The sequence below is a fragment of the Stenella coeruleoalba genome (genome assembly GCF_951394435.1).
Source record: "Stenella coeruleoalba genome assembly, chromosome: 9".
NCBI classification, from domain to species: Eukaryota; Metazoa; Chordata; class Mammalia; order Artiodactyla; family Delphinidae; genus Stenella; species Stenella coeruleoalba.
The window spans coordinates 18,907,117-18,920,856 of record NC_137155.1 but is presented as its reverse complement, the minus strand read 5'-3'; the positions used below and the strand labels follow the sequence as shown (position 1 = coordinate 18,920,856).

At 38.3% G+C, this 13,740-nt stretch overlaps 1 protein-coding gene across 3 annotated transcripts in view; it reads right to left on the bottom strand.

Annotated features, from left to right (window-relative positions):
• RELN (reelin) overlaps positions 1–13,740 on the bottom strand; it is a 697,060-nt gene that overhangs the window by 584,451 nt on the left and 98,869 nt on the right. For 2 of the 3 annotated variants that reach the window (XM_079932058.1, XM_079932060.1), the window contains one exon: positions 12,336–12,441. In XM_079932058.1, coding sequence (XP_079788184.1) covers positions 12,336–12,441 — 106 coding nt within the window. Of the gene's footprint in view, positions 1–12,335; positions 12,442–13,740 lie in introns of those variants that run through there. The other variant, XR_013829861.1, reaches the window with a different exon arrangement.

Sequence of the window (13,740 nt, the reverse complement as noted above, 5' to 3'; positions counted from 1 at the left end):
TTATATTGATTATGTACTTTGAATTTCAAAACCACCATAAAACGTAGGTCTTGTCATGATCTCCTTTTATGAGGTTGCTATCTTGCCCAGTGTTAGGCAATGAAAAGGTGTACAACCACAAGTCAGCTCAAGTGTTTGAGATTTCAAACTGTGCTTGTAAATACTATGCTACAAAATCCATGTAGAATCAGAGAAATTCCCCAAATATTTTGAATTAAAGTGAAACGGTGAAGGAATTTTGAGCAAACTTTCTTTTCTCAGATTAATAAGATTTTTAAGTTTACCTCTTTTATGGAAAGAAGTAGAGTAAAAAATTGGCAAATGGGAATTTTTCTAATGATAACCCTTTTCCTTCAAGTAAGCAATGACCTTTCAAGTCAATATTTACTATTATTGATTGAAATCTAAACATACAGTTAAGTTCAACTGAAAAAGGAAGTTTTGCCATATCAAAGAACTTTGATACAGATAAAGAAGAAAATGATTAATCCTGGGGGAATCAGAACTTTGCTCCCATGTTTACCTGCAGGTGAACGGCAGCAGACACTTTATCAAAGAAGAGTCATTAAAAGGAATCAGCAATTTCAGGAATCTCTTGAATCAATGCATAGCTCTCCCCTTGTTTATAAAAGCCCATTTGTCCCGTGCACACTGGCTGCGTTCTGTGCAGACATCTCACAGTACCACACATGCTCTGTTCAATAAAGCCATAAAGGCTGAACTCAAAATAGTTCAGCCATCAGGTAAGGTATTGTCCCATCTCCAAAACAAAGTCTCTTTTATTAACTTTCACTAAAAACAATAAGGCAGTCTGTGCATATGTGCATCAGAGACTGCCATAAAAGGAAAGGGCAGGGGATAATTTTCTATTATTTCTGTGTCCGTTCTTTGTGGTTTTTTTTAAGATACACCACCTTCCTCTCCTTTGCCCTTCCACACCCTAAAACATTTGCCTGTTTCATAAAACTCAGTTTAAAGAAACTTAGGTTAATTGACTCCACATGAATAGAAATGGTATGCAGGTTTCTATAATGAACATTTAGGATTGTTCATCTTCTTCACCTCTTACAGCAATTGCAAAGTGAGAGACACACCGGTCTGGAAGTCTAAGGAGCACCTGTTTCATTTACTCATGATATAACTTGAGCTGCTGCAAAAATTGCTTTTGCAAAAAAGATGAAAAATGATAAACAAGCTCCTCTTCCCAGAGCCATAGTAGCTTATCCATAACTATCACTTCATAAACAGTTTCAATCCAAGTCTCATCTTTTGGTGTCTCAGAGGAAAGCCTTGGAAACATGGTAGGAAAATGCATGCTTTGGCTCAAACTACTTGGACTTGGATCCCAACACAACCACCTACTAGCTGTGTAATCTTGAGCAAGTCACTTACCCATCCTGCGCCTTACTTTCTTATTGGGGAGTTGGGAACAATAACAGTACCTGTCTCATGAGTAGGCATTTTTTTGGGAAAAATTCAGCCATTTTTTGACTGTTCTCATGGTTATTGCGGTGATGAATTCTCTCAATACATATCAATTTATTTGAAATAGGATAGACACTATCTGATAGTTAAGACATCTCTAGATCAACCATATTTGCAATATATCCTAGCTAATTTCATCCAGCCTCAAGACTCTTTACAAATCCCTCCTATATACAGACTCTTCCATAACCAGGTCCTTGTCCAAAAGGACCTCATGCATATTCCTCCAAATTCCAAAATTACTGTAGTTGTTGCCTGGCTCGCTGTTGTGGTTTATCACCTACTGTTTTGTATTCTCAATTATACTTCTTTTTATTTATGAGTTGTCTTCCTGACAAGACTGTGAGCTACTGTTTTGTATTCTCAATTATACTTCTTTTTATTTATGAGTTGTCTTCCTGACAAGACTGTAAGCTACTCAAAGGTAGAAACTTTAATAGTTCTCTGATTCCTCTCTTATGCTTAGCAGCAGCAGCACCTTCTCATCATAATATCTCCTCTTATCTCTTCAGCTAAGGCAATCCCCCCAAAGGGCTGACAGCACACTCAGCAGCTGGGGTAACAAACCTTCATTTCTGATGGGGGCCTGGGTGGTACATCAGAACATCCACTATAATATTCAGGACAGTGTTAGTATAATAACCATAGAAGGTAGGGCCAGACCTTCCTGCACTTGGGCAGAGATTTTCTATCTGTCCTCTGTGAGAGTGTTGGGTGCAGATTTTCCTAGGGAGATGGATTGGGTGACCTCTGAAGGTTGACCTTATTTATGATCAGCCTACGTATGAATCAATAGCAGTTGAGAGGCTTCCTTGGGCAAATAATTATTGCCCTAATGAATCAAAATGTCAATGCTAACAAAACCTAAGTATCTGTTTGAGCACCCCTGTTCAATTACAGGTCCAAGGAATCCACCAATGATTCCCTTCCCCAAACCACACTCAAGAGAAACTGAAGAAGAGCTCGGAGCTGGCTCTAAACCTCTAAAAAACAAAACAAAACAAAATAAAAACTATAAGAAACTCTTGAGAAATAGAAGGTGGTTAGGTCTAGGGTGGGGTAGATGATGAGGCATGCTCTAAATGGGGATAGGCTGGCAGGGAATTTTCTAGTTGTGTTCTTTTCTCTTCCCAACATTCCCTGAGCAGAGATCATTGCCTTCTCTGCCATAACCACAGAGCCCTTAAGATAGTATCTTAGAAGCTCTGGAAGCTGCAGAGATAAAGAATATCAGGTCTCAGGGCAGATGAGCTGGCAAGCACCTGAGCAACCTGCTCTTCCTCAAAGCACCCTCAGCAGCTTTAGCAATGGCATCCTTGGGTAAAAGCAGTTCCTGGGAAGAGGGACCGAACTCCCAGGGTGGAAAGGATGATGCAAGGGTGACTTAATCCTGGATTTTAGCACGAGGGTCTCTTCACCACGGGTCATTTCCCCAAAATCATTTGGTATAGAACTCACCATCTTCTAACTCACTTGAGGAAATGCTAGCCAGGGTCTAATAAGCTTTTGCCCTTCTATCCAGGTAGACACAACTAGCTGAATATATAAGCCAGGGTTCCAGCGGAAAATGGTGGCATATTCAACCTGATAATTTGAGAAAACTTTAATATTAAACTATTTATAGTTATGTAGGCAGCATATAGTGCTAGCAACAGACCTGAAAGGAGTTAAGAGATATTAGAATCACAAGGAGAAAGTTGGGATTCTGATCTTCAGTCAAGGACACAGCCAACACCATAGGGAGCAAAGTGAGAGAATAAATACACTTGACCTCACATTCTCCCCTCCCACCATTCTCCTGATGGTTCTTCCCAGTGGCTGAACCCAATAGGAAGCCAGAGGGCAAGGGAACCTGTTGATGTTGTCTGTATAGGTCAGCCGCAAGGGATACTGAGCAGGGTGGGAACAGATGGTGAGTGGATCTGGAGGGATGAACGGAAGACCTCCAGAACACAAAGTTAGCTGATGACCCCAAGGAACAAATAATGAGATATCTTACAAGGACAAACACTATGCAATGAAAACAAATACTGAAAAACTTGCACCAAAAAAGCAGAATTAATGTAACAAAGACTTTAAATGAATAAAATTCAGAGATATGGGTTTCCCTGGTGGCGCAGTGGTTGAGAGTCCGCCTGCCGATGCAGGGGGACGTGGGTTTGTGCCCCGGTCTGGGAAGATCCCACATGCCGCGGAGCGGCTGGGCCCGTGAGCCATGGCCGCTGAGCCTGCGCATCCGGAGAGCAACGGGAGAGGCCACAACAGTGAGAGGCCCACGTACCGCAAAAAAAAAAAAAAAAAAAAAATTCAGAGATATAAGGAGGAATATTAGAAACATGAAGCAGAGGAAAGCAGTTATGAAAAATAGGTAACTGAACATACTGTGATGGAGAATAATACAGTAAATGGGTTTAACAGCAGAATGATTATAGTCAAAGAACAAATTAGTGAGGTGGAAGACCTTCCCACAATTTTGGGTGTCCAACCCTTCCTTAGGTCCCTTGAGTCAAAGTAAGTTGCCTCTCTGCCTAAGCTAATTCTGTCACTGGCTACCACACTAACATACTTTAACACTGCAAAGCTTATTGTGACTAATAAATGAACGTAGATTATGAAAAAGAAAATAGTACTAAGAGCTAACATTTATGGAGGACTTACTCTGTAAGTACAGCACCGTTTTAAGTGCTGTAAGTGTCTTAACACAGCCCTCAACAATCTTAGGAGGTAGGCTTATTCCCTTATTCCTATTTTACGTATGAAAAAACTGACACACAGAAAGGCTAAGAAACTTATCCAAGGTCACACAGCTAGTAATCAGCAACGTCAATATTCTTAACCATTGTGACATGTTGCCTTATATAGAGTAAAACACTATAGGTATGTAGAGCATTATTATCATTTGGAAGAAATTAACATAAGAACTAGTGTCCATGTTACTGTTATTAAATAACTATTCTGAGATATGGGTTTGTTTTTTTTTTTTAATCAGTATCTCATATAGAACCTTTCAAAAACTATTCGTGACATTTGGTACTTCTAACCTATGATTTCAGTTCTCTGACTTTAAATACTTCTATTACCTGAATCCAAATTAACTTTTACCGTGGCCCCAGTTTTTAGGGATGATTGCTATCGGTATTTTGGCTTATACAGCTACAGAGCCACATACAGTGTCTGTCTCTCTGTTATGCTCCCAAAGGAAGAAATGCTCATATTCTGATGTTTTATTATCAGGAAAGTCAGTAAATGATCTACACAGAGTTCACACGATATTCATAGAATGTGATCACATCATCTGAAATACATTCAGAGTCTCACTATTGAAGCTGTAAATCAAAAGCACAACACTTGTGCTGCCTGGTTCTCCTTGCAAGAGTATCTCTAAATTCATGTTAAACATATAAACGACTTTCTCAAGATTAGCAAATCAGATTCTGGTGAATCCCAATGCTTATCGAATTTATGCCCAGCAGAGGTTGGAAAGTTGCAAATTAAGTTTTCCACCCCTTCCTCTTAGCCCTCCCTGCAGAAGAATGAAGGACGCGTCAACTTTTTGTTAAAGGAAGTACTCAAGGGAGAGAGGCTTTTTCCTTCAGGCTATTCACTCCGTGGTGTCTGGTTTCCTACAGAGTGCTAAGTATTGGTGGAAATCTGTTAGATGGAGTTTGTGCATTGGGCATCCTTGTACAAGGAACAGGAAATGAAATTACCACGTCATTTCACATAAATATCAAGTTGTCACCAAGAAGGCAACAACCTGTGCCAACATTAGATGTGAACTAGTGACTCCTAAGGAGCATGATGGCTTTCAATTTAAGAAAGGTTATGAGATGGGTGAGGAAACCAAGATGGCCAGAAAATACTTGTTTCTCTTGCAGTATAATATCTGAAATTTCATGGTTGGAGTTTCACTCCTTAGTTTCATATTTTGATGGGTTATTGAATTGCAATTAATCTAAGGAGAGGAGACATTTAAAATATTTTCAATTCTTTATTATCTTATTGGGAATGAGTTGCAGATCCTATGCTGTATGTTTTAGAAATGGAAATAAAGAATAAGAACGTACCTCTGGAAGGAGCGATGAGGGACAGGAGCTTAGAACACACCTAGTGTTGTCCAACTCCTGTCTTGCACTGCTATGTCTGACTGGTCAGTGTCTCACTGGGTCACTCAGTCACTGAACCAAAGGGGAATCGGAGGGGCCCGGCCACCCCACAGGAGTAATTGGGATGAATTCTTCCATAAAGAGGAAATCACAGTAGGCCTCAAGTCAAGTGAAAAGGGAAAGGGAGCCCCTGATGACATTGTGTTGTACTTGGTAACAACCAGTTAGATCATGAGCCAACACGTTTGAGCAGCCATAATGAAGTAACTGCTCTGGGCAAAGTTCTACTTGAAGGTGGTGAAGAAAGAAGAATGGAATTAAATAGAAATAGAAGAACTGGTTGCCCTCGTCCTTTGAAAATCCAGGAAGAAAAATCATATAGACACACAAAACAAGGAACAGAAATTCAAAGCAACATGTCTGCTACTTCAAATTGGTAGAACAAAGGCAAAGAGTATGTAAGTGAAAGTTGGATCTGAGCAAGATTGATCAGAGAGCACTTCCTGCAGAAAAGCTCCAAGCCTCACCAAAAGGTAACGTCAGACATAAGGCAGCAGGGAAGAGGTCATTCCCAGGTGTTTTTATTTCTTAATAACTGCCCAATATGTACAAATGAGAGTAGACATTGGTTACATGGGCCTCTGGGTTTCAATTATACTGTTATAATACAGGCAGTTCTTCAATGAAACAAGCCCCCCACTGTCACTAAAACTACTAATGTAACTATGGATTGCAGCTATGCAAGGTTTTCCTAAGTCTACCTACCTCTGTAATCTCATAATACCTCATATGTATCCCTTCCATTGTACTTGCAGTATTATAATAATCTGTTTATGGCTGTTTCTCTTAAGAGTTTGAAAGTTCCTCAAGTGCTAGGATCATGTCTTCTTCATCCTAGTAACCCCAATACCTGACATAAGGTAAGGTACATAGTTGGCACTCGATAATACTTATTTATTCAATCAATATTAACCGAGCACTTACCTTATGTCAGGTGGCATAGAGAGGTGAACAAGATCAATGGCATTCTTGCTCTGATGGTACATATATGCAAAGCCTGACAGTGAGAGGGTAAATGGATGAAGAAGTAAAGGTTTCCATATGCAGGTGCTGTAGATGTTGCTCTGTAAGGCCTTTCTTACTTCTTGAAAGAGATAAAACTCTTTGGTTGAAAACTTGTCTTTGTCTTACCAATAAGTGTGTCCACAGAGGTCCAAGGCTTCCCCCTAGAGCAGAAAGCTTTGTTGTTGGAAGGTCAGAAGAAGGCTGTCATGGGTAGATGGCCTGGCAGGGTGAGAGGGTGCAGGATAACCAGGCCTCCAGGACCTGAGCACCAAGAGGGCTGCTTTATCAGTCTTTTTTTTTTTTAATAACTTTTTTTAAATTAATTAATTTATTTTTGGCTGCATTGGGTCTTTGTTGCTGTGCGTGGGCTTTCTCTAATTGTGGACAGCGGGGGCTACTCTTCGTTGCAGTGCACGGGCTCCTCATTGCAGTGGCTTCTCTTGTTGCGGAGCACGGGCTCTAGGCACTTGGGCTTCAATAGTTGTGGTGCTTGGGCCCAGTAGTTGTGGCTCGCGTGCTCTAGAGCACAGGCTCAGTAGTTGTGGCGCACGGGCTTAGTTGCTCTGTGGCATGTGGGATCTTCCCGGACCAGGGCTCGAACCCGTGTTCCCTGCATTGGCAGGCGGATTCTTAACCACTGCGCCACCAGGGAAGTCCCTGCTTTATCAGTCTTAAGTGGGATTTGTCTATACAGTATTTTGCCTACGCTGTCTCTACTTTTCCTAGTTCCAGATTCAGTCAGCTCATCAATCCTATTTACAAAATGTCTACTACTCATTTATGTGCTGTTTCTCTCAAGAATCTCATGCTGTGAATTTCTAGCTAAGTCTAACGTTTCTGTTTTTACTCTCTGAAGACAGTCCTAATAAAATTTTTTCCCCGCAGCTTGGAAAATAAAGTTTGCCATCCAAATAACTTTTGCTTGCTATTATCATCTAATCCTGAGCAGCCCTGAAGTTTTTCTAAAAAGAATTTTAATAGGAAAGTAAAGCATGTCTTAAATTTATAAAATAAAATAATGACAGTTAACAATTGACTTATCATAAAATAATGGATTTTGCATTTGTCATAATTGAGTGGTGACAGACATTCCAATCTCTAAAGATGCAGAGTTTTAAAATAGAAATCACTAAATTCTGTATAGCATTTTATAAATTATCTCTTGCTTCTAAAAACCAACCCACAAAGTATTTACTACGTGACTAATGATGAAACTTTAAGGAACTTTTTTTCTTCTTTTCCCAACTTTATTTCACGAAAAATTTCAAGTAAAGTTGAAAAAGAGTAGAGTATATACTCAGATGCCCCCCACTTAGACTGAACCATTGTTTTGCTAACTTTGCTTTATTTATACATATATAAAAATATTTCTCTCTTGTTGAACCATTTGAAAATAAGTTGCAAACATCATAAATTTTATCCTTAAATATTTCAGAATTCGTCAATTTAAAATAATATTCTTCTTTTATAGCCATAATATCATTTTCACCCTAAGAAAATTAGAAATTCTTCCCTAATATTGTCTAATATTTAGACCACATCTAAATTTCCTCAGTTGTCCCATAAAATGTATTTTTTTGTTTTTTTTATTAAGATATAATTCACATACCATAAAATTAACCATTTCAAAGTGTACTTTTTAGTGGTATTATTATATACCATTATCACTATCTAATTCTAGAATATTTTCATCCCCTCAGGGAAATCCCTTACCCATTAGCAGTCACTCTTCTTGCTCTCCTCCCTCCAGCCCTGCCAACTATTCATCTTTCTGTTTCTATGGATTTGCTTATTCTGGACATTTCATACGAGTAGAACCATACAATATGTGTGTGGCCTTTATGTCTGGCTTCTTTCACTTAGCACAATGATTTTAAGGTTCATCTATGTTGTAGAATGTATCAGCACTCTATTTCTTTTCATAGCTTAATAATTCATAGCTGAAAAATAAAACTCCATTGTGAGGATATACATCTTGTTTATCCATTCGTCAGTGGACTGGACATTTGGGTTGGTTCTACTTTTCAGCTTTTATGAATAATGTTGCTATGAACATTAATGTACGAATTTTTTGTGTGGACATATGCTTTCAGTTCCTTTGAGTCTATATCTAGGAATGTAATTGTTGGGACATATGGTAACTCAAAGTTTAATATTTTCAGAAACTTCCAAACTGTTTCCAAAGCAGCTGAACCATTTCACGTACCCACTTGTAATACATGAGGGTTCCAGTTTCTCCACATCTTCATCAACACTTATGACTGTCCATCTTTTTTTTTTTTTTAACATCTTTATTGGGGTATAATTGCTTTACAATGGTGTGTTAGTTTCTGCTTTATAACAAAGTGAATCAGTTATTGTCCATCTTTTTTATCATAGCCATCCTAACGTGTGAAATGGTACTCATTGTGGTTTTGATGTACATTTACCTAATAACAATGATGCTGAGAACCTTTTCACGTAATTATTGACCACTTAAATAGATTCTAGGAACACTATCTATTCAAATTTTTTGCTCATTTTAAAATTAGGTTGTCTTTTGTTGTTGAGTTATAAATGTTTATTCTGGATATCAAACTTTTATCAGATATATGATCGGCAAATATTTTCTCCCATTCTGTGGTTGAACTTTCACTTTCTTGATGCTATCCTTTCAAGCACAAAAGTTCTCATCCTTGATGATGTTCAATCTATTTTGTCTTTTGTTACTTGTTTTTTGGTGCCATTTCTAAGAAACAATTGCCTAATCCAAGGTCACAAAGATTTACCTCTAAGTTTTCTTCTAAGAGTTTCATAGTTTTTGCTCTTACATTTAGGTCTATGATTAATTTTGAATTAAAATTTGTATATGGTGTGAAGTAGGGATATGACTTCATTTTTTTGTACATGGATATCCAGTTGTCCTAGCATTATTTGTTGAAAAGACTATTCTTCCCCATTGAATTCTCTTTCACCCTTGTCAAAAATTAGGTGACCATAAATGTATGGGTTGTTTTTGGTCTCTCAATTCTGTTCCATTGCTCTATATGTCTAAACATATGCTAATTTTATGCTAGTCTTGACTATTGTAGCTTTGTAGTAAGTTTTGCAATTGTTGCATGTGTCCTCCAACTTTGCTCTTCTTTCTCAAGATTGTTTTGGCTATTCTGGGTTCCCTGCATTTCCATATGAATTTTAATATCAGCTTGTCAATTTCTGCAAAAAAGACAGCTATGGTTTTGATACAGATTGTGTTTAGTATTTTTAAAACTTACAAAGAAAGTGATAGCCAATATGCTTTTCTAAGCAAAGAGGCTTTTTAAGGACAATCACTTTTGACTATTTTAATTGTTTCAAAGGACTAAATGCATGTATTTATTCTCATTTTTAAATAACTTCATTCATTTTGAAAAAAAATTACATTAAATACATGCAAAACTGAATTTCAAAGGGTGTTCATGAATAAAGATGTGTGCTGCCGAGTAATCTACAGCACTCTTACCAAGAACTAGTGCTCTTTAATCAGCAACTCTTCTTAAAAAAAAGATAATTTTGCAAGGGATTTTTTTTCTTTTGAAGAAATCTGATTGCTAATTATTAAAGAGAGTACTACATAACTCCAAACAACTAAGTGAGGAACAGATTGAAAGATGAATTTTCAGAGAATGAAAATTCAAAAAGCAACCACCACATTTCAATCTGTTGGTATAAGCTCTTAAAATGCTACTTCATAGAAGACTGATTGCCTAGGAGTTCAGTTAGCAATACTGTCAAAGAAAAAGATTTAAAAATGCTTCCCCTTACAAGTTTGGTGCCAAACTCGTGCAATTGATTTTTTCACTGCTCTTTATCTTCCTCAATGCCTCCTCATCACTTACCCCACCTTCTCTTCACTGAGTGCTTCCTTTTGGGGGGAATTTCAGGTATTGATTTTTTTTTTTTTTTTTTTTTTGCGGTACGCGGGCCTCTCACTGCTGTGGCCTCTCCCATTGTGGAGCACAGGCTCCAGATGCGCAGGCTCAGCGGCCATGGCTCACGGGCCCAGTCGCTCCGCGGCATGTGGGATCTTCCCGGACCGGGGCACGAACCCGTGTCCCCTGCATCGGCAGGCGGACTCTCAACCACTGCGCCACCAGGGAAGCCCAGGTATTGATTTTTTAAAGTATGTTAAAATAAAATTAAAATACATTATTGCTTAAATCATTTATTTTCTTACATCCAGGTCACTGATGACCCATTCTACACCAAGCTCTTGAGTTACATCCTGGAAAAGTAGCAAGGACCTGGCTGGGGAGTGTATGGATCAATTCAGGTGGGTGTGCACATGAATATCAAGGTAGGATGCTATTCACCCTCCACTGACTATACAACAAGACAGACTTAGGTGTAAAATTTCCTAATAATAAAAATGTTTTGGTACTTCTAAGACAAATTCATCTTCAATAGGACTTAAGCTTGATTAGACAAATTAATTTTTTTCTATGTCAAATACTATGTAATAGAAGAAATAATACTCAAATATATATGTCATAACTGAATTTTGCCAGCTGCAAAATTTCATAGAAGATAGCTTCTTCATGGATTATATGAGGCAAATTTTAATGTCAAAGTGGCAATTTTCAATCACTCAGTTTGCTTCTGAGTTACCTACCTTCTGTCAGAAAGTCTGTTCAGAGAAGGAAATTCATCTTAATACAACTAAACAGGAAATGTACATAGTGAGGTAAATCTAATAAGAAAACTCAAGTAGCATATTCCAAAGCAAATACAAGTGATATTTTTCTTACCGAGTATTTTTTTTTTTTCTGCGGTACGCGGGCCTCTCACTGTTGCGGCCTCTCCCGTTGCGGAGCACAGGCTCCGGACGCGCAGGCTCAGCGGCCATGGCTCACGGGCCCAGCCACTCCGCGGCATGTGGGATCTTCCCGGACCGGGGCACGAACCCGTGTCCCCTGCATCGGCAGGCGGACTCTCAACTACTGTGCCACCAGGGAAGCCCCTTACCTAGTATTTTTAATTCTCTGATCCACTAGCCTCCATGTATTATCCTAAATTACCAAAAGTTGAACATATGTAGATTTAATGTGTTTGGGCTTCAAAAGGTGATGTGTTAAGTCAAATACCCACTCACACAAAGATACATTCACCCTCACTAGTTTTACTGAAAGGTTTAACCTGCCAGTTGGGTGCAGTTTCTGAGAATGTCTTTGCTTAGTCTGGTTTGAAACAACTCAAGCCTGGGCTCTCCTTGCTTCAAAATCCTTGTAGAAAATTACTGCAATAAAGTATAATTTTCCAAAGAATTGGAATTATAATGCTTCCATATTTTTAACTTGTAATTTGGTATTATTAAAGAATGTACTCTATGAAAGTAGCTTTGAAATTATTTTTTTACTCTGACACATATAAAAAAATACATTTTACATTGCAAATCAGTACACACAGGAGTATGTGTATGTGTGTACATGTGTGTGCGTGCAACAACAGAAGTTTTATGAAACAATACTTGCCCTTACTACATGCAGTGCATTCTGATATTTTCTGTTCTATTTCTTTAATTTTGTAAAAATGCTGAGTAATCCACCCAACTGATTTCACAATTCAGTAACGGACCCCAACCTTCAGTTTGATAAACACTGTTTAGAGAAAGACAGTCTTATCACATCAAAGTAATCCAAGAATCGAACCTCAGTTTGTTACCTGATAATCCCAGCTTTGACTCAGCTGCTACCTCACTCTGAGTAACAGAGATGGCTTCTATTCTTCCCTGTTTTCTTTCTTCTGTAATGGTCTCAGATGCCACATACTGCAGGCAAATACAAACATGCCAAGAGATAAGACTAAGCAATCATGTAGCATCAGTCGCAGAGTTTAAAAAAAATCTCTCATCTTGAACATAAAAATCTATAAAATTGGTGATTATGTAATCAGCAATCAAGAGAAGGGCAAATATTGAAGGAGAAATAGTCCCACGAAAGCAGAACACATATAACATTCTACAGTCTGCCTCCCTCTAGACTAATTTTTTATCCTCTGTCCTTCCTACTGTCAAATTTTTTGCTCAGTAGGTAGAATACGGTCGCCTCCTTTGCCCTAATGTCTGCTTTCTTTTCCAGAAAGTTGCTTTTTTCTCAGACTCATGGCACCCTTCCATGCAGTCTCTCTCCATCCTTCTCTAGCATTCTCTGAATAATGGAGGCTCTTTTATTCAATCCAGGGCACTAGCTCTCACTTGACTCCTCACCCACTAATCAATCACTCATTGCCCAAGGATTCCCAGTAAACTCTGGCTCCCCTTCCTCCCTGACAGAACATCTTTTCAGCTTTCATCAAACAAAGGCACATGACTACATAGCCAACCTAGATAAGAACAACACAAAACAAAAGAGGGGTTTAAAACTTTTTTACTTCATTACAGACAACGTCGTTGTCTATTGGGTAGATATTAGCCACTGTATCTACCCAGCATAAGATAAAGATTTGATTTGATATACCCAGGGGCTAGGTGGAATTGATTTAGCCATAGGGAATTCTCTGCCCCAGCCCTGGCCAGAGAAAAATTCCCTTTAGTGATCTTGGCCTTTCTGTTTAACTGCACATATCTCCTTGCTAGTGGGGCTGTGTCACTGTAAATCTTCCATCTCATCACTTGTGGTTATTGTTAATTATTTGTACTTTTCCTTCAGTGACTCTCTTATTACTCATATGACCAAACTAAATACAAATTAAACTTGTAACCTAGAGTGGAGTAGAACTAGACCAGCAACTTTCTGTCCAAAAACGTTGTTTCAGCATCTGCCATCTCATCTTTTTGGAAGTCATATTTTATATCATCCCATCTAAAAAAGATGGACTAGATAACATTTAATATCAGGTGACAAAGCTCAACAGAGAAATAACCTGCTTGACTCTTTTTACTTTATTGTTTTTCCCTGATTTTAACTAACAGATACCTACATATATATTTTTTCCCCAATATTATATAAAGGTATAAAGATAAAAGTGAGAATCAACCATCATTCCACCACCTAGAATAACCACCAACAACACTTTGGTACATATCCATGGAGATGTTATTCTCATAAATATGTCACATACACATTAA